Here is a 20,826-nt window from a genome sequence, read left to right as displayed (position 1 = left end):
ATTCCATGCATTATCTTAACATTCAGTACTACGACATATGTTGACATATTTTTTTTATAAGGACCCTATAGTAATTTTCCCAGGGTAATCCAATTAGTAAGTAGGGAAGTCGGAATTGAACCTGTTTGCTTGATGACTAAGTTATCTTACGTTACATGATGTTGCATCCATGTTGGACTTTGCAGATAGAATTGGAGGGCTGCTGGCTACTCCTCAGACAGGATCTTTTTGGAAATTGCTGCTGTTGCATGACCAAAAATATCTAATTGCTGCTTGGCTGGTATAGAAATTCAATTTCAACAGTAAGCTTAAAGATGATCAGTTTCTTAATGAGTGGTTCGCATTAACCAAACCTATGCTAATCTATTCCTGTAAGATAATGCACATTACGAAGTGGATGTGCATTACTAATGTCAATCAGTCCATCCTCTCCCTGTGGGAGACGTTCCTGGGAACCTAAACTCAATATTAATTTATCAATTCCTATAACATTTATTGGCAAGGATGTTAAAAATGTTGGACATGCAGAAATGATAGGTACAGTTCTGAGTTGAATTAACCCTAATATTAATGGACAAGACATATGAGTAAAATGACTATTATAAAACAGTGTAGTAAGAGTCTTGATAGAGATAAGCACGAAAGTTGCTGTGGAAGCAAAAGTAGAATCATTCTTCTAGCTGAAGGGACTCAGGATAAGTCTTCTGAGAGGAGGTGATGCATGGGGTAAGTCTCAAAAGATGAGTAAGATTTAGCAGGGGGAAGAGGGAGGATGTCTTCTAGGCAGAAGGAACTGTGGTGCAGAAGCATAGAAACAAGGATACTTTTGGCATAAAATGTAAGTGCTGGTTTCATTATAATAAGAGTGCAAAGGGTTTTTTTTGGAAAATGGTGAAAGGTATAGTGAAGAAATCCTTTCAGAACTATCTGATGAATAAAGATGTTTGATATTTTTTTTTCCTAGGAAGAGTGGGGGCCTTATTTAATAACTGAAGTGCAGGAGAAGCATATACGTATTTGAATTTTAAAACAGGTTACCTTAATGTGCACCAGACTCATTTGGAAAGCTTGCTAAAGGGAGTTTCTGATTCAGTACAACTGGCGTGGGGCCCAAGACATTACATTCCTAATACTTGCCAGATGATGCTGATGCTACTGGTCCCCAGGCTGCACTCTGAGAACCAGATTCTGTGGGAGAGTAGAAGCAGGAAAAGGAACTCAAGGAAAAGACTATTTTGGAGAAAGCTGTAGGTGGGAGAAGTATTAAATGAAGTTTTGAACTAAGTTAATAAATACAGTGGTTATCGAAAGGGGAGTTTAGAGTGAGCAGATATTTAGAAAGAAAAATCGACTGGCTTGTTATATAGATACCGGGAGTGTGGGAAGACACTATTGACTTCCAGGAACCTAACTGAAGGACTAAATAGTTATTGGAAAAGTCACCTGAGATAAGGACTGGGGGAAGGTCGTTGGCTGCAGAGGAGGAGAGGAGATGATTTGGACGTACTGAGTTCAAGATAACAAGGAAGCATCAATGTGTAGGAGTTGGCAAAGAGTTGCTGACTGAGGCTAAAGCCAGGAGACAGCAAAAGTTCCTCTTATTACCTCAGCCATGTGGGAAGGAACAGAGAAGAAAAAGCAGCACGACAATTTGAGGAAGGAGAAAACTTCCAAGAACGCACTCTGTGAAAGATCTCTTTGGCATTTTTTTTTCCAGAAAACTCTATTCTGTGTATCACTGACTAATTGTGTCTTTCATGTATGTTAGAGTTCCTATTTAGGTTAACATTTGGGGAGAATACTTTTCAATTGGACAGATATGGTCAGATCTTTGAAATTTTATGCTTTTGCTAAATCTAGTAGCATTAAATCACAGCCATGGTTATTGTTTCTCCAATTAGAAAATATAAGTCCTACCTCAGAAAAATTCTGCTTGTAATATCACTCATTCCTTCTAAAAATATTGAATGTGTCTTTTTTCTCAAAAGTCACCATGTGGCATCTCAAGAACTCCCTTCCTTTTTTTTTTTCTTTTCCCATCTCAATATATGTAATAAGAGCTTAGTTTTTAAAAATCTTTGCCTATGGAGTCAGTTTGTCTGGGTTGAAGCACTTAGATGTGAGACATCTGTGAAGTCACTCAAACTGTCAAAGACTGAGTTTCATCACCTTCAGAGTGGGGGAAACAGTAATAGCCAAGCAAACTACAATGCTATTTAATGAGATAATAGAGCTCCAAGTACAGGATCTGGCACACTAAATTCTCAATAAACGTTAATCCTACTTACCAGTATGCATTAAAAACCAAAACACAGTTCTAGCAATATGAAATGCTCAACTTACTGCTACCATGTGAAATTTCCACCACAATCCTATCTGTTATAAAATTTTGAGGCCTCATTTTTCAGACTTCTTCATATTGTCCTGCAGATGGAAAGATTTTTGAAGTCAGAGGGTATATCATAGCTTTTGGGTTCCATATACTGGATTTAGTGCTATGTCTTGTTTCACAAGATATTGTCTCTCTCTGTATATATATATATATATAGAGAGAGAGAGAGGATAAAGAGACAGACAAAATTATCTTTATCATTTCACTAACTGCTAAGACTGAACCCTTTGAAAGTTGGCACCTTGTCTATTCATCATTATGTTCTCTGTGTATAGTGCCTCCTTCACATCAGATGCTGCATCATTCTTTTTTGAAGAAATTAATTGTATGGATTAAGGGAAATTCAGATTTGGGATGAATTATACTTAAAGTAAAAGCATAGATAATTTCCTTTAAAACATTTAAAGAATGACTAAATAGGCCTTCTTATGGCTTCCACAGGAAAGAAGACTTATAAAATTGTTTTCCGTGTGTTTCCTGCTTCTTCTGTGCCTCCCAGGAAATTTATCCTGTAAAGTTGCCAAGGAAACACTAACAGCTTAAGTCTGGTAGTGGAAGAAGATGCGTCATTAACAAACTCAGCCTCATTATTTGGATGCTTGCCTTAAGGAGCTGCTGTTCTGTGATGGACGATTGTTTCCATTAAGTATTATGTGAAAAACTGAATGATTTTGTTAAAAGAAATTCTGTCTTTTGACTGTTGCTCATTCTTCGAATTGTGAGCCTATACTGTATGAGATATTGCCTAAAAATAAACATTATTTACTTTTAATTTTAATGTATTATATGTTGTCTGTTAAATAATTTTGTATTTTTCCTTCTTATAAACTAGAAACCATGGGATATTATAGAAATTTACTACTTCAAGATGAGATAACACAGAGTTGAGAGATTATCCTTTAAAATAATGTCTCATTAGTGGCTGCGTGATTGAATAGAAAGTAAGTACACTGGACTTCAGGTTAGAGTACTTGGGATTTCAAGGTTTCTTTCCAGCATTGCATTCTTCAGCTGTGCAATACTGAGCAAGTCATTTATTAGTTTGTTCACTTAGAAAGTCTATAAAGATATATTATTCAAACACTTTTGCCTTGACTCCTACTTACAAAGCCATATGTTATTTAAAAGATGAGAAATGATTTATCTTATCATTGATACACTCTGAGCTTCAGTTTTTCATGTATAAGAATGCTGTCACATATGTCATTCATTCATTAATTGATTCATCCATTCAGCAAGTGTTTATTGAGCTCCCACTACGTGGCAAGCTATTTCAGAGGCTGATGGTATGCATTCATCTCTTGCTGGACTCAATGTTGAGAACATTGACTCTTTCTCTCATTCCTTGGGGATCACGGGTGGACAGCCAGCTTAGTCCCTGTGCTTCACCATTTCTCTGGTCCCCTTAAGCTATCCATACCCCTATAAATGTTCAATAAGCATTCTATGTTTGTATTTGGTTGGAATCCTGACTGTTTAAGAAGGTCTCTTTGAGGATCTAATATTTGAGTTGAGAAGTACTTAGGTAGGTGGGTATCTAGAGGATGAGTGTCCTAAACGTCAGGAAAAGCATGTTCAAAGGCCCTGAGTAGGAAATATATTTGACCTGTTTTTCATACAGCAATGGCACCAGTGTGGCTGGGCTGGCACAGAGGGAGAGATAGTGGATCAGAAAGATGTCCAAAAGCAAGATCATGCAGGGTATTGAAGGACACAGTAATAATTATGTATTTTAACTAAGGTTTGTTGGTAAACCACTCGGTGGTGTGGGATAAAAGGGGGAGATTGATCAGGGAAGTAACCTAATCTAACCTCTATTTTTAATAGATTGTTCTGGTTGCTGTATGGTGAAAATATGGAAGGTGGGGAGGATGTTCAAGAACATTTACAATCAAATAATATAGGTGATTTGAATGTTTACGGTGTGTATGGAATTGGAATGAATAACTTTAACAGGATGAAAAAGAAGGGCCTTTTACAAACTGAATAAACAATACAGATAAATTAGCTATGATTCTTTTGGTTTTTGAGGAACAGATGCAGGCAAGAGAACATCTAGCTTCAAGCATAATTCGAACAATAGGATCAAGGACTTAGACTCTCCCAGAAACTATGAATTGACTTAATTCTCAGACAGGCTCCTAAAAATTGTGGCAAATGTGGAAACTCCAAACTTATATTCTTCCAGTTTAGCAACCCTAATGGAAAGCTCTTTCCCAATCAGTTCAGCTGATGTCCGGGTATTGGTCACGCTTATCCGGGTTTGGGTTTCATAACAATGTTTGAACCACTTTTTACAAGTCTCTTTTAGAACTAGAAAAGGGAAGGTGAAGGAGTGGTTCCACAAAGGAATGTTCCAAAATGAAACACACACATACACATACATGCGTACTCACACGTACCCCCACAATATATCCATTATAGTGAAGATATTTTTCTTGGCAAGTATTTCATGTGGGTGCTTTACCATTTCTGAGTGTTATTAGATATGCATGAAAAAATTCACCCATTCAAAGCTGATTCAGGTCAACTTCTTTGAAGGAAACTTTCATCACACTATCTCTTCCCTCTCCTCCATCCTTCTTTTAATGTCTCCTTCACATATTCATTTCAGTGTCATATTGTGACATTAAGATATCCCACTTTTGAAATGCTGGGAAAATAATGATGTGATTAAGTCCCAAGTGAATTGGTAGCATAAGGCATCTTAATGATCCCAAGATTTTGGCTGTCTCTCATCAAAGATATTTAATTTAATGTTCAATCTTAACTCAGGATTCTTTCATCTTTGATGTCTTACCACAGCTGTAGTTTCCCAATTTCCCCATTCCTCACCTCAATCAGATGCAAACAGATAAGTGACCAAGGTCACAAGGATGAACCTTTCTAGTAAAAAGTTTAACTGTTCAGTGTAACCCAAAGAGCCTAACCAGCAGCAGCCTTTGAGCTGAATCCCAGCTCCAGACAAATGTTTCTTTAGGGGGAGAGGGAGATGATTTGAAAATTAAATCAATTATAAATGTTTAAGCCTAGGAGATTTTACTTAAAAATCTGTAAGTCTAGCTTCTTTTGAAAACTGTATATGATTGATAACTCTGGCACCAAAACTACAGGTACCAACAAATGGCTAAAGCTAATTGTAGATGTTCCTCTAAATAGGGTACATGCTTTCCAACTGACCGTGTCACCTACTTCACCATTTATGAGACCTTTGACAAACAGAAGTGTTAGGCATGATCTTGTATGGCCACTGATTAAGATTAGAAACTGATCTTTTTAAAGGAATAGCTAATCTATCGATACTTTCAATATTTTCATCTATTTATAGAAATGTAGTAGAAGATACATAATTAAACATTTTGGAAAATGGGATCACAGTTTTTAAAAATATAATTTTGAATTGCAGTTTTGTAACATTTTATTTTTCTGTTCTGCCCTCACCTTAGTTTCTTAGTTTCCTGAATGGCAAACATCTTCTTTGCCATTCAGGGCCATTTTATTTGCATATTCCAAGAATTATTAGTCTGTTGAGTTTTTTTTTTTCTTTTTATAGATTGTTCAGAGATGGGGAAAGTATCTAGATCTTTAGATACAGAAATTGCCACTTATATATCATTACAATGTGTAATATAGTCTAAAAAATATTTTAAAACTAGCTGATTACCTTAACTTTGGAGCTAAATAAAATATTACACTGTGGAACTGGGGAATTCTCCATGCTGTTGAGTAGCATTTTACAATGCACACCTCTCCCCTTTTCAGGATATCGAATCCCTAACAGGAGGGCTGACTGGTTCTAAGGGGGCTGATCCACCGGTAAGTTAGATTTTTCATTAAATTTAACTATTGATGAATGGAATTATGTATATAATAGATCATCAGAAATTTACTATTGGTCAAATATATTGCTATTTTGAAAAATAGTTGTTACAGTCACTAATAAAAAAGTGTGTAATTGTTATGAGGTGTGGTTTAGTGTTTTAAGAAGTTTTAATAACATGTAAAATTCGCTGCCGTGTGTTGGCACAAGAAACAGGAATAAAAGCTTCGTTAGAATATATCAATACTTTATGTCCTACTAATAGGCTACACCCAAAGTTAAAACCATTTGAAACATGCGAGTTTTATATATTCCTATTATGAATATATGATTTGGGTTGAAATATATTTTCTGGATACTCAGAAAAATTATTCCCATAATGTGACTTGTATTGTTTCTTGATATTGCTTTTTTCTTTCCTACTTAACTTAGGAAACTTCTAATAAATTAGAGAAAGTATTCCAAATTTTAAAGGATTGTCATTTTTTAAGCCAAAAGATGAGATCTAGTATGAGTATGTTTTGTTCTTTTCTGTGATGATGTATGATTTCTGGGAACATTGATTAAGACAACATTCCTTGTGTCTTCACACAGGAGGTATAAACATGATTTCAAGGTATATATCCAAGGTAATAAGACAAACTCAATAGCTTTCAACCAGTACTTAATGCGTAATCATATAGCATAATTTTTCACTGAGCACCATGAATTTAATGAAGAATACACAGAAATCACTGTTATCAATTTGTCATTATACTTTACTTAGACATCTGTAGGTACAAGGAAATCAAAAGTTTACATCATTCGAAAAGCTATGATCCTTTGTGTTAACACCTAAAACACAAGTGAATTATTAAAAAGTTAACTTTTGATTGTATCTCTTTCTTTCCTGTCTTACTCTCATGTGTCTCATAGTGTTGTCTACTCTTTGTGAAGTGTCTCCTAAACCAAGGCTAAACCATGTACTGTAGTCCTTATCCTTCTCTTTATTTATGGGAACAATATATTGGCTCCAAATAGCTACTTATATTTATTTGTCAAACCTCATATGTTGCAGCATGAGGCAAGATGAAATATAAGTCAACCCACCAAGTATATCGTGACAGGATTTATGGCCAATCCTATATTGTAGGTGACTGCTTGGGTGATGTAATTTCACCCTGCTCCTGTGCACAGTGCTTGTATATAGCATTCAGCTTTTATTAGAAGAGTAAATGCATTTCCTTCAAAATGCTCCCTCAACTATTTACTAATTCTTGGAAGATTTCTATAATCAGAGATTAGTTGGTTTGAAAGGATTTGTTTCTTTGTTCAAAAGAAAATGAAACATCCTCTGCACACATCTAATAAAATTCTTACCTATCATTTATGTCTTTATATATATTAGTTTATGATGTGTTTTCAGGAAAACATGTTTCCAAATATGGAATATTGAGTAGGCATGAGGCCTGTGTGTTGGAATAAACCCCTTGAAAGGAAAAAATGACACAGAAAAGAAAGATGGCCTCTAGAAGGCAAACCACATCTCCTTTATTCCCAAAACCTATGAATGAATAGCCAACAAGAATATAGCTGAAATATATATGCATGAATACACATACACAAACACACACACACACATATACATAGCATTCATTTTTATTTTAGACATAGTATTTATAATGTGAAGATAAAGGTTTTTTATTGACCATGCCCTACTATCAATATGGATATTTTATACTTTCTATATTTTTTGAGATTCAATGTTTGAGTTCACTTTATAATTTTATTGTAGAGTATAAGACATCAGTGGAAATGCCAGAATACATAAGAGTTTAAACAATCTGAAGGGTCATCAATACACCTTAATTTGGTTTCTCTTACTGTTAAAGAGCTGTCTGAAGCATGTACTGTGAATTATATAATAAATTCATCTTTCATAGTCCTCAATAAAGCTCATATAAAGCAATCTAAGTAGGAAGGGGAAATGGCAAAGGTATTGAAGTTTACTGCAATCTTTTAAGAATAAGGTTTTGATGAAGCCACTGCTTTCTTCCTCAAAGTAGGAAATTGAAAGTCAGATTAAGGTGTATTTAACCTAAATCCATTTGAAGTTTCATATTATTTTTTCCTTTAAAAAAAGTCTTTGTAATAGATCATCAAAATATTATTGCCCATTTCTAAAGTTATGTCTTTTGTAGAAATGCTTATAACGTACTACTAAAACCATCCTACAGTGAATTTACATTAAGAGAAACTCAAAGTTCTACAGTAATTCAGTTCATTGAATAGAATACATACAGTGTCAAATGAAGCATCTCTTACGGGGATGCATAGCTCTGGAGAGTAGTTTCTTTACTAGTATAATAGAACTCAAGAGACATCTTAAATGTAAATGGTATATTTGAAGAAACATGCAATTTTGCTTTGGGTACACATAGATATTATTTCTGAAACAGAATAAAAATGAAGTTTGTGTTATTTCATATAGTAAAGTTATGTATAATAAAGTATTATCAAATTTGGAAATATCATTATAAATAAATGCACATATCTGGTAAGAATAAATTTGACGAACTCCAGAAATAGAGGTGACAATATTTTAATAATGTTTTAAAGTAAGTTTTTTTTTGAAAATTCAAACAGACTCAATCTCTATGCCAATAATGAGAGAGAACTGCTCATTAACTATTTTCAGGGGCAATTCAAAAGTTTACAATGGCTCTCCTGAAAAGGACTTCAAAAAGTATGTTTTTTTAATTCAGAAATTAGAGATTAATTGCAGCAACAAATGTAATCTACAGATTGTTTTCTAAATAACTTAGTTATTGTAGAACAATGAACTTCTATCATTAAGAAACTATTAAATATTAACTTTAAGCTGTCTTTCGGTTGCTACATGGACATGGTGTGTCATAGATACCCTGGCTCAGGCACAGCAATGGCTTTTAGCAAATGGCAGCTTTATTACTTGCACAGGACAAATGGTCCAAAAGAGCAGGAAAAGAGAAACCCTGGTGGTGGATTTCTGGGAGAAGCCAACTGCTTGGTTCAGAGTTGCTGAATGGTAGCTCCTCAGGCCCCACCTTCCTTTGGAGAGGAGAGACTTAGGTACTGCTTGAGGGTGGGAGACTTAAGTTCCCACCCTGATGAGCAGCTGGGACAGCGTGCTTGTGTTTAAGGCACGGTCAGGTCTTTTCATTAGATCGAATGTCTACCCCAGGCTGGGGAATGAAACACCCTGAAACATCTGCACACAATAGAAAAGGAGACAGGGGACAGGTTTGGGCTGGGAGATGGCCACTGGTTGTGTCTCTGACTTCCCCAGAAGTTATATCAATAGATATTCAGTATATATTTCCCATTTGCAAAAAAATAGGCCGCAGATTAACCTCCAGTGTGAAACACAGCATATGTTTACGTATAAAAATTAAGGAAAAGAAACTAGAAAATTAAAGTCTGTTGGGTAAAATCTTGTTAGTAAGTTAAATAATGCTCTTTTATATAAACCACTTTGCGACAGGGCTTTAAATTTTAAATATTAACAGCCTTAAAATGTGATAAAAAGGGAGCTGTAAGGAATTGGGAGTGTCTCAAATGATCAAATAGTCAGCCAATCTTTGGGAAGGCCAGATTAAAGTATCAACAACTCAACCTCTGATGCACTAGAGAACTTTGGATGCTGAAGAACTGGAATCCAAAGCATGAACTCCATTCTACCAGTGAAAGGTAGAAAGCCAGTATCTGGAGAGCAGGGGACGTGTAAGTTAGTGAGAGATCACTGTTCTCTGATGAGATCAACAGCCAGTGGCATACATAAATTGGCCAACCTCTCTTGCTTGTTGCCATTATTAGTCCTAGAATCTAGGCGATGCCTAAATCAGCAGGTGAGATTTAGTAGCTCAACGTGGCCACAAAAGTTAATTTTAGTGATGTAGACCCAAGCAGACTAACACGCACGATGAGGGAAACTCCCCTTTGTGATCTGATTGAAGGAAATACTGTGATTATCAACTAGCTATCTACATTCTTATAATTCCTAACATTTTTAAGGGTCAGTGTGAACAAAATCTGATAAGGAGACTTATGGGACAAAATTCAGACTATATAAGACACATTCCTGAACAAATTTTATTGTAGCGTATATGAGTCAATTGTGGGAAAGTAACTTGACATTTCACAGAGTGCTCTCATCAAGGTTGAAATTAAGTCCACCTCATTGCCTCATCCACGAATTATAGCAAAAAGACAACTGGGACTATTTTGTCTTTTCCTTGTTTGTCTATCTTTTACCTTAGGGTATTATCTATAAATTTGCTTCCTATAAAGCTTAGTTCTTTTAGTTGTTCTAAGTTTCTTTATTCTAAATGTTAATGTCCATATTTCCAGTGTGGTAAGTTAGTGAGTACTCAACTAACCCACGTCTTCGAGTCTGATGCTTACTATCCTGAACACAGTCTATCTCCATGATGTTTTTTCCACAATGAGGAACCAGAATTGCACATTCTGCATTTTTGTACTTTTTGCTCTTCTTAGTATTCGTACATAGTGACTAAAATAATAATTGATATTATCTATACATGGCATCTAAATAGATTCAAATTATGAATCACATCCAATCATTTTAATTATAGTAATCATTTTTATAAAGTAAGCATATCTACAAGTCCTTGAATTATTTTAATTAATATTGCACACTTGCTCTTAAATGTATATAGTCATCCAAATGTTTGAGGAGTACACAAATATTCTATACATTTCTAATGTGATTCTGTATTTCAATTAATTTTCAATTCATTTTTCTTATTTTCATCTGTGTTCGTATTTGATAGTGGGTACCTTTAAGTCCTGTCTCTGAAATTCTGGAGTGTACAATTATTTTGTGCCTATAATCTGTGGTTTGAGTCAATAATTTCACCTAATTAGACCTAATTCATAAATCAAGGGAAATTGAGGACAGTTATCTAGATGCATTTCATTATTTGTTTTTGCTAGTAGAATTTCTGTGATTTTTCTACCCAGGATTTTCATAGTCCCTTCCATTTAACCGGGGAGGATGCAAAGGAGGCCACTGTTACTTGAGCCTTAACAGCTAAACATAAGAAGTCAGTACACTCAAAACTGATCAGGCTTTCCTTGGAATGGTAGAGAGGTGCAAATCATCAGACCCTTATGTATTGACCCTGAGACTGAGGTATGAGTGTACAAGAGCATAGTCATTTACATTATTTTATCTGATAGATAACATCATGACGATGTTCCTTTAATGAGGCTCCCCGCAAATGTTACTTTTTAATGCAGTTTTCTTCCCCTCCCTCTCCAAGTGTTCCTTCTTCTATACACTCATTTTATTATTGCTAATTTTTTACTGATGTATATTGGATATTCACATACCATATAATCATCCAAAGTGTACAATAAATGGTTCACAATATCGTTGTGTATAGCTCTGCATTTATTATCACAATTGACATTTTTTTCTTTTTTGTAAAAAAAAAATATATATATATATAAAAAAACACATTGCAACAATTAGTTGTAGAACAGATTTCAGAGTTTAATATGGGTTACACTTCCTCAATCTTAGGTTTTTGCTTCTAGCTGCACTAAGATATTGGAGACTAAAAGAAATTTCAATATAACGATTCAACACTCATATTCATTTGTTAAACCCTACCTTCTTTATATAAGTCCACCTTCACCTTTGATCTTTCTCACACTCTTTATGGGTATTTAAGCTATGCCCATTCTAACATTTTCAGGTTGGAAGGGGATGTCGATACTATGGGATAGGGAGATGGAACTAGTTGATGAGTTGGAGATGCCAGCCCCTCTGCATTTCAGAATTATTCTGGTCCAGGGACCCATCTGGAGGTTGTAGGTTTCTGGAAAGTTACCCTAGGGCGTGGAACCTTTGTAGAATCTTATGTAACACCCTAGGTGTTCTTTAGGATTGGCTAGAATGGTTTTGTTGGGGGTTGGCAATCTATTACAGGTAGCAGTGTCTAACTGAAACTTGCCTAAGAGTGACCTCTAGAGTAGCCTCTTGACTCTTATTTGACTCTTATTTGAACTCTATCAGCCCCTGAGACCTTATTCTGGGCTCCCTGTGTTTGTAATGTTTAAATGACCTATCCAGGCAGATTAAGTTAGATATGTGCTACAGAAAATTTAGGTTCTGGACAAAATAAAACTTTCTTTTTTTGGTCTCAACGAGTTCATGAAGTGCTAAAATACAGACAATGTCTTCCTTACCCCTGCATTCTGAATTACCTTAATCCCGACCTGACTGGCTTCATTCTTATCTCTAAATACCAGGTTATACCTACATAAAACAGCCTCTCAAAATCCAGAAGTAACAATTACCACACCAGACTAAATGTGACTGTTAAAAGAGCTTGCAATCTGGGCCCCAGTTTTCTTACATGTATTTTCTAAATGAGACCATATAATATTTGTTCTTTTGTTTCTAGCTTATTTTGCCTCACCAAACGTCCCACGGGTTCATTCTCAACGGTACATGCCTCATCACAATTTCCTTCTTTTTTGTGGCAGCACAGTAAGTGGTCATACGTATACACCATCAGTCACCAATCTACTTCTCAGTCAGTGATTAAAGTAATTATAGCAGAGTTAAAGCATCTAACTCTGCTTTAATCTTTATTATTTTTCTTATTCTGTTTGCTTTGGGATTAATTTGCTGTTCTTTCTCTAGTTCCTCCAAGTGAACAGTCAAGTTCTCAATTTTTGCTCTTTCTTCTTTTTTAATATAGGCTTTTAGGGCGATAAATTTCCCACTCAGCACAGCCTTTGCCACATCCCACACATTCTGATATGTTTTATTCTTGTTTTCATTTGTCTCCAGAGAGCTACTGGTTTCTCTAGCAATTTCTTCTTTGACCCACTGGTTGTTTAAGAGTGTGCTATTTAATCCCCATATATTTATGAAAGTTCTCAATCTTTGCTGGTTATTGATTTCCGTTTCATTCTATTGTGATCAGAGATAGTGCTTTGAATAATTTCAGTTGTTTTTAAATTGATAAAGACCTATTTTTGCCCCAGCATATGATCCATTTTGGAGAATGTTCCATGAGCACTAGAGAAGAATGTAAATCCTGGTGTTTTGGTGCGTAATGATATGTCTGCTAGACTAATTTATTTATCAAATTATTTAAGTTCTCTAATTATTATTAATTTTTATAGCCATCTTAAAATGGCTATAAAATAAAATTTTAGGTTAGTTGTCTATAAAATCATATTTCTTCCACAGGTATATGCCTTGCAAATGATAGTATAATCCAAAGTGGAACTGACCACATTTTGGCTAAACTTAGCACAATGTCACAACCAAAGCAGCTAGACATCCAGCTGTTTTGAAAAGTTATATAATATCTAAAAGTTTCAAGGGATGAATAATATTACGTGCACTAGTCTACAAATAATTTATTTTATTTATCTCCTTTTAGTCTTACTTCATCATCATAGCACCTGTTTCCCAAAATTTCTCTGGCTTCTCTTTTTCCCAAACTGCTCATATCTCCAGCCTGTCCTGATTCTTCAGTCTGCTTTCTCCCCACCTCCTGCCATTCATAACATGCACAATATTACATGCCTTTGTGATAGGGCTGGGTCCTTTCTGATGAAAATCAATCTAATCCTTCTCGGTTCCCTATTTCTACACTACATGGACTTATCTTGAATCTTTTACAATTTTACAACTCTCCATTTCCCAGATCAGTACAACAAAAATCCAGGTCCAGTGGAAAACTTCATATTTTCTCCTCAGAAAGCAGGAGACTATGAGAGCCTGTGACTACTGTGTATTAGAGGCTTTTAGTTTTGTTTTTATTTTTTTCTTCTTTTGCTTCCTCCTAGTTAATTCTCTATGTATCGCTACAAAGAAGGATTTATCATTCATTTGTGAAACCCAATACTCTGGTCATTTTCGCCTGAATCCAACTGAATCAATTTCTGGACTGTTAGATTTCTATTAGATGTCCCATCACTGTGAATACCTGGTTTACCTGGCTGCTTCTATCCTATCCCCTTTCTCTAGGAAATTTAAGTACTGGGTGTTTGAAAGTGGGAATAGGAATCAAACAGATCAGCATCAGAAATTAGTCCCTTCCAGCTCCAGGGTTTTCCTCTCCATCAGAAACCAAAAAATGAGATGTTCAGCAATCCTTTCTTTCTTAGTGCACTCAATCACTACGTGCCTTTCCTCACCTCCATCCAAGTGGCATGGGTCTCTACCCCCAAACTCCTCGGCAGCTGCAAATTTTCCCAAGTTTGTTCTGCCTGTTCAATACTTTTCCCAATATCCTGTCGTTTGAACCATGGCTGTCACAAGGGTGTCTGCTTATAGTGAGCTCTATGCTGTAGGAAGCAAATAAGGTTCGAGTCTGGTCCCAAGGGCCAGTGGTGAGGAATCTGCTTGTTACAGCATTGGGACTTTTTGCTTTACCGTAGGTAGGAGTTAAGCCTGCATTTCTTCCTGCTGCTTTAGTCTTCTTTGGCAACTTGGATTTGTGCTTTTATTTTTCCAGTCTTCTTCACTGGAAGCCAGCATATCCTGACTTTTTCTTCCTCTTCTATAGTTAGATTTGCCAACAGTAAGACTGCATGTGGAAACTTGGGTTTCTTTAGTGATTTGGGGCTACAGATCATTCCTGCTGTTTCTTAAACCCATCTTTTCTGTCAAACTGCTCTATTTGGCTTAAACAACGGTCTCTCTATTTCCAGATCATAGGGAATATTTTTAATTTCCCTGTTGCTGGATGGTATGAACTCAAAGAAATTCTAAACTTGTTGCATAATTTTAGGAGGGATATCAGATCATTTGATAAAAACAATAGAACTCTGTGACTTGAGTCCCCAAATAATTTTTAGTCAGTGGTACTTCCCTTCCTCTGAGTTTTATCGTTCCTCCAGGTTTTTCAGTGGTAATTTCTCACTATGAGCTTTTTTCCATTCTTGGTAAGGAGCATGTCACAAATTCCTCGAAATTCTGGTTACATTTAGCCTCCCTTCCAGAAGTTCTAAAGCTTCCTTCATTTGTTCAACTTTTGCTCCTTGGACATGTATGAATATGTTCTCTGCTCTCGAATTAGCCCAAATATTCTTGATACAAACTTGCTTTATTTCTAAAATACTTCAATTTCCTATTTAGGTAGTCATTAGGCTCAGTTAGAAATTAATTTTCAGATAGTAACTTCTTGTGACGTTTCCAGTGGATTCCATGAGGAAGCTTTAATCTTATGAACACACTTAATGCTGCATAATTCAAATATTCTGACTGAGGCATTCAGGACCAGAGAAGTGCCATCTGCCCGAGTTGCAATTCTGATCTGAGAATGGTCTTCCAGTTTTCAAGTGACTTTGCTGTTGCAGTCCAAAGATTTGTGTAGTTAATGTCAGACTGACTTCCACCCTGAAACACCTGTCTATCATTGGGGTGGTCCTGGAAAAAAACTTAAGATAAGTCCCAAGGTGGGGTTTTAATCCAGCTCTGCTTCTTGGTCTCTCTGTGCCATTTATAATTCAAAATATCTATAATCGCCCACTCCCCAAAAAACACAATAAAAAATAAGGCTCACATACTTGCTTTAATGTCTCTTGATAAAGTGCCAAAATGAAAATGGCATTGTGTTCTCAAACATTATTTCAATGACATCATTTTGAAATATTTCTTTTCAACTACTAACAAAACATTTCTCTTCTCTAACCCAAATAGTGACCCAAAATTCAATCTCTATGGGCTTTCTATATTTTTCCCCCTACTGAATCATTTTTTGCCTTCTTAATTAGGTTTAGTTTTTCTCTAGTAACCCCAACCCTGTCTTTCTGATATAAAGTCAAACAGATTGTTGTGCATCTCAAAAGAGTCAAATTGAGTAATTCAGTAAACCACAAATAATGTTTTCTCCTTATGAAGTAGACATATGCGAGTGTGAATAGGGGATGGAGAAGAAAGGAATCAACTATTTTTATTTTAATTAATTGTATTACTATTTTTAACTTGACAGAATAAGTACTCAAAATGCTAGTGGTATGATTACATAGCCAAATTAATGAAAGCTAATTCATAGTGCAGAAATTTTATTGAGAGAATGTGATGCTTAGCATATATGGTACTTCAAGGAGCTCAATGTTATATAATTTCCTACTCATTAACAAGTTACTGATTTAGAAGTGTTTGAACATCTGTATTTGAACAAAATCTTCTTAATCAGAGTGCATATTAGAATGTGATTTCCTATATTCAAAATTTTAAATTATGTTAAAATGGATATGAGTAAAGATACATTTATTAATACGCTAACATGAGAAAGTTGGGTTTGGAATAAATGTGGAAAACATTTTTGAGATCTCTCAGCATACTGTTTCACCTAAGACTATAGTAATGTAAAACACATTAGAAATAGAGTCTTCATTGTTATTCAGTGTTAATTTCTAACTCATCTATAAAAAGTATTTAGATAAAACATTTTGGGAGGAAAAGCGATATTTTAATGAAAGTAAAATAAAGTAGGGACCTGAATTATTGCAAAAATACATTATTTTTATAAATAATAGTAACAATATTATTGAAATTTTTATTAGCATACGCAATTTCCTGATCACAGAGTCAAGGTTCATGCATGAATTACTTTAGTTTGCCTGTCTGTGTTTAAAATGCCAATCATAATTTTGCCCAAACTAATAATATACTTTTAACCATAAACATTGAATGTATTTGTATTTAGTTCTTTGAGTTCTTCTTTCACTTCTCTCTTATTTCTTTCTCCTTGCTTTTATTATAAATATAATTATATATATGTGTATATATTTACACAACATACCTAACATATAAATATAGATTACATGTGTATATATACGCATATATATATATTCCTAGAGAAAATAGGTCAGATTTTTTAGTCTTGAATTCTTGTGTAATCAAGGGACTGGTTCTAATTAGGCTGTTTATAATAAATATAATAAAGTGGAACTGTTTTTACTGTTTATTAAAAAGATGCTTGTAATTAAGATGATTATCTGAGAAAAACACATGGACAAATCCAGCTTTATACTCATAACTATTCATCAAACTGTGCAAAATATAAAGTAAAATAAAGGTTCGTTGAGAAAGCACACTTGCCATGTCCTTTGGGCATTTAATACTATTCTATTCTAGGCATTTCAGAAAAGCGGAACAAATTGACTCAGTATTGATCTAGCAATTTCTTTTAACATGACTAATAAGCATATAAAAAGTATATAGATAATTATTTTGTTATATGGAATAATCGTGGTGAGTTTTTTTTTTTTTTGAGGGGAAGATTTATTTTGAAAGGTAAATGTAGAACCAGATCTTGAACGAGCTAACTTACATTAAATTAAAATCTTTGCTCTGTATGAAAGGAAATCAAGGGTCTTCATTTGGTCATAGGATTTGGCAACTAATAAAGCTGGCTGTTGCAATTTATTAACAATACTGCTGTTAATGAATTGAGTTACCAAGATTATTTAAAATATGAAATGAAAATTGGTTCTTGAACATCTGTTTCAAATAGACGTAAGGGTTATATTTACTAGGCAACCCCAGACACCGACCATTTAACTGTAGCTTAAAAACTAAACCTAAACAGCCTGTTCATCCCCAGTGAGAAAAGGTTACTGGCGGATGCTTGTATGGCCATTCCAGAAATGAGTCAGGATTCTGGATCTTCTAAGAAGGATGGCCTGATGGCAAATCTCCAGAGTAGCCTGAGGCAGCAGGACATGCACAGGTCCAATACTGCTGCTGGTATTTCTTCTGCGACCCCCAATGTGTTAATGCTCTATCCCCTTTGGCAAGAAGAGAAAGGAACTAATATTTTGAGGATTAGGCCCTTTCTTTGCCATTAGTATTCCCCAAAGCTTGCCTAGATAGAAAGGAACTAAGAACTTCTTGGTTTAGAATTCTCCTTTTTCTTTCTCACTGGGTCTCCAGAGGACAGAAATCACCCATATCACAGATATCTGCATCTCAGTTTGAGGAGCACTCATCTGAAAAGGAAAGAACTTGCTCTAGCTACCCCTATGTAATTAGATTTTTCAAATACATACACTCAGGAAAACATGGATCAGCAAAATGTAAGTGCTTGAAATTACATGCATATTCTTTTCTTTTCTTAACATTAATTATAACTACCGCAGGCACTTTTAAAAGAAAACTGATTATATATTCATAATAAATTAAAGTTGAGCTTCTTCAGAATTCTTACAATGAAAATCTATGTTGAATCATGCATACTGTATAATAAGAATATGTCCTGAGATTTTATGACAGGCATTAAATTTCCTTTCAAAGAGCTATGTGAAGCTAGTTAAGGGAATTTAGAAAATTATGAGAATTATAGCAAAATTTGAAGAGTTAAAATACTGGAAATTTAATATTTGACCAGAATATTAAAGAGCTTACCAAGGTCCTCTGAAAGTCATCAAATAATGTGCTGACTACATAAAAAATTCTCTAGACAGTCTCATATTTTATTTATAGATAAATAAAATTTGATTGGAGTATGGTGAAAAGTTTATGGAAAACTTTATTTTCTCTATTTACCCTTGACTTTATCTCAGATTATTTCAACATGAATAGTTATTTTTCTTCTGTTGTCAACTCTTTTTGCAAAAATTGCTTTAAAAGCGTTTCTGCTATGCCTACGGAGAACCACTCGTTTTCATTTAACGTAAGTCGTCATTCTCTAAAAGGCCGAGAATTTAAATAAAATTTGAGATTATGACAAACATCACTATTCTCACATTTACATAAAAGTATGTGATTGCGTTAAGTATAAGTGAAAAAATTCAAGGTAAAGAGTGTCAGAATCAATTTTAAAAACTATGCATTGTTTACAAAAGAAATATCTAAAATGTGAGAAGAAAAGTTACAACTAAAATGATAGTAAAGATATAACATGAAATACTAACTTAAAAAAAACCTGTGTAGGTACGTCAATTTTGGAAAACTTAGTATTTTAGGTAAAAGTACTAAATATAAAAGAAGAGGTATTCTATAGTAATTGTGGAAGGCAAAAAAATTTTAAATTTTAAATTTAAATTAAGTATATGTACCTAATAACATAGACTTAAAATATAGAAAAAAATTAACAGAAATGAAAGAATAGAAAGGCCCTCAATCATGGTGGGAAAATTTTTAACGTATTCTCTTAGTACCCGAAAGAATAAGAAGATAAAATCTATAAAGATAGTGAAAATTTGAGCAATGTAATAAACAAATTTGACTTCAGTGATAAATATATATATTATATGTATGTATATGTGTGTGTATGTGTGTGTGTGTGTGTTTACATATATATGTATGTATATTTAGAGAGAGGAAGGGAGAGAAAATCATGAGAGACAGAGACAAAAAGCCACAGAGAGAGATACAGACACAGAGAGTCCTGAACTTTATTTCCCCAAATAGGCCAAATCGAAATAGGCTATAATGGAAGATTCAACAGACTTCAAGAAATTGAAAATATTCTGAATATATTTTCTTACCACAGCTGAGTTCAGCTAGAATTAGTAATAAAAAATAAGCTCATAAAAAAGATAACTAGAAAGCACGCAAATGCTTATAAAATAAGATATATTTCTAATTAATTCATGGATCAGAGAAGAATTCAAAATGTAAATAAAAAATGATTTCTGAAATTTAATATTTTTGAAAGACTACCCTGAAAGTTGTGAGAGGCAAAGTTTTACCTAGACAGTGATTTTCAGCATTAAAAATATATTAGGAAAAATAAAAAAAGCAAAAAAACAGACAAAAAAAGAAGAGAAAAAATATATTAGGAAAAATAGAGGCTGAAATCAATGAGCTAATAAGCATTCATCTCAAGAATATAAGAAAAGAAGAGGCCTTAAACCTAAATTAATATAGAAAGAAGGACATAAGGAAAATACCAGAAATAAATAAAATAGAGTAGAAATATTTAATGCAGAGGATCAACAAACCAAAGTGGTTTTTTTGTAAAGATTAATCTCTGGTGGACTGGTCAAGTAAGCAATAGCATAACTGAACAAGAGTCCATCACCACAAAGCCTACAGACAATCAAAGATAAGAAGACATTTTGAACACAATTTATGCTGATGAATTTGAAATTGTGGCAGAAATGGAAAACTCCTAGAAAAACACACTTTTCCCAAGTTAACAAGAAATTTTAAAAATGCAAATACTAATTTACATGAAAAGAATTGATCCCAAGTTAACAAGAAATTTTAAAAATGCAAATACTAATTTACATGAAAAGAATTGAATCACCAATTAAAAATCTTCTCACAAAGAAAACTCTGGGATCAGATGGCTTCACCAGTGATTTCTACAGTAATTTAAGGAAGAAATTACACCACCTATTAATAGCTCTAAAACACAACTAAAAAGAAGAAACCCTTCCAAAGTAACTTTCTATTGCTGCATAACAAATGGCCACAATATTAGCAGCTTATAAAAACATGCACATTCATTGTCTCACAGATTCTGTGGGTCAGTATTCTGGCAGAATTTAGCTTAGTCTGCTCAAGGATTCATAGACTGAGCCAAGGCGTGAGCCAGGCTGCCTCCTCGTGTGGAATTCAGGATCCACTTCCAAGCTCACGTGGTTG

The 20,826-nt window shown here is 34.4% G+C and overlaps 1 protein-coding gene across 1 annotated transcript in view; it reads left to right on the top strand.

Annotated features, from left to right (window-relative positions):
- PPFIA2 (PPFI scaffold protein A2) overlaps positions 1-20,826 on the top strand; it is a 497,371-nt gene that overhangs the window by 85,238 nt on the left and 391,307 nt on the right. Inside the window, 1 exon segment of the mRNA XM_077111527.1 lies at positions 6,155-6,208. Coding sequence (XP_076967642.1) covers positions 6,155-6,208 — 54 coding nt within the window.

The sequence above is a fragment of the Tamandua tetradactyla genome, chromosome 7, assembly GCF_023851605.1.
Source record: "Tamandua tetradactyla isolate mTamTet1 chromosome 7, mTamTet1.pri, whole genome shotgun sequence".
NCBI classification, from domain to species: domain Eukaryota; kingdom Metazoa; phylum Chordata; class Mammalia; order Pilosa; family Myrmecophagidae; genus Tamandua; species Tamandua tetradactyla.
Note: the sequence above shows the minus strand (reverse complement) of the source record. Positions and strands in the feature narration are given on the sequence as shown.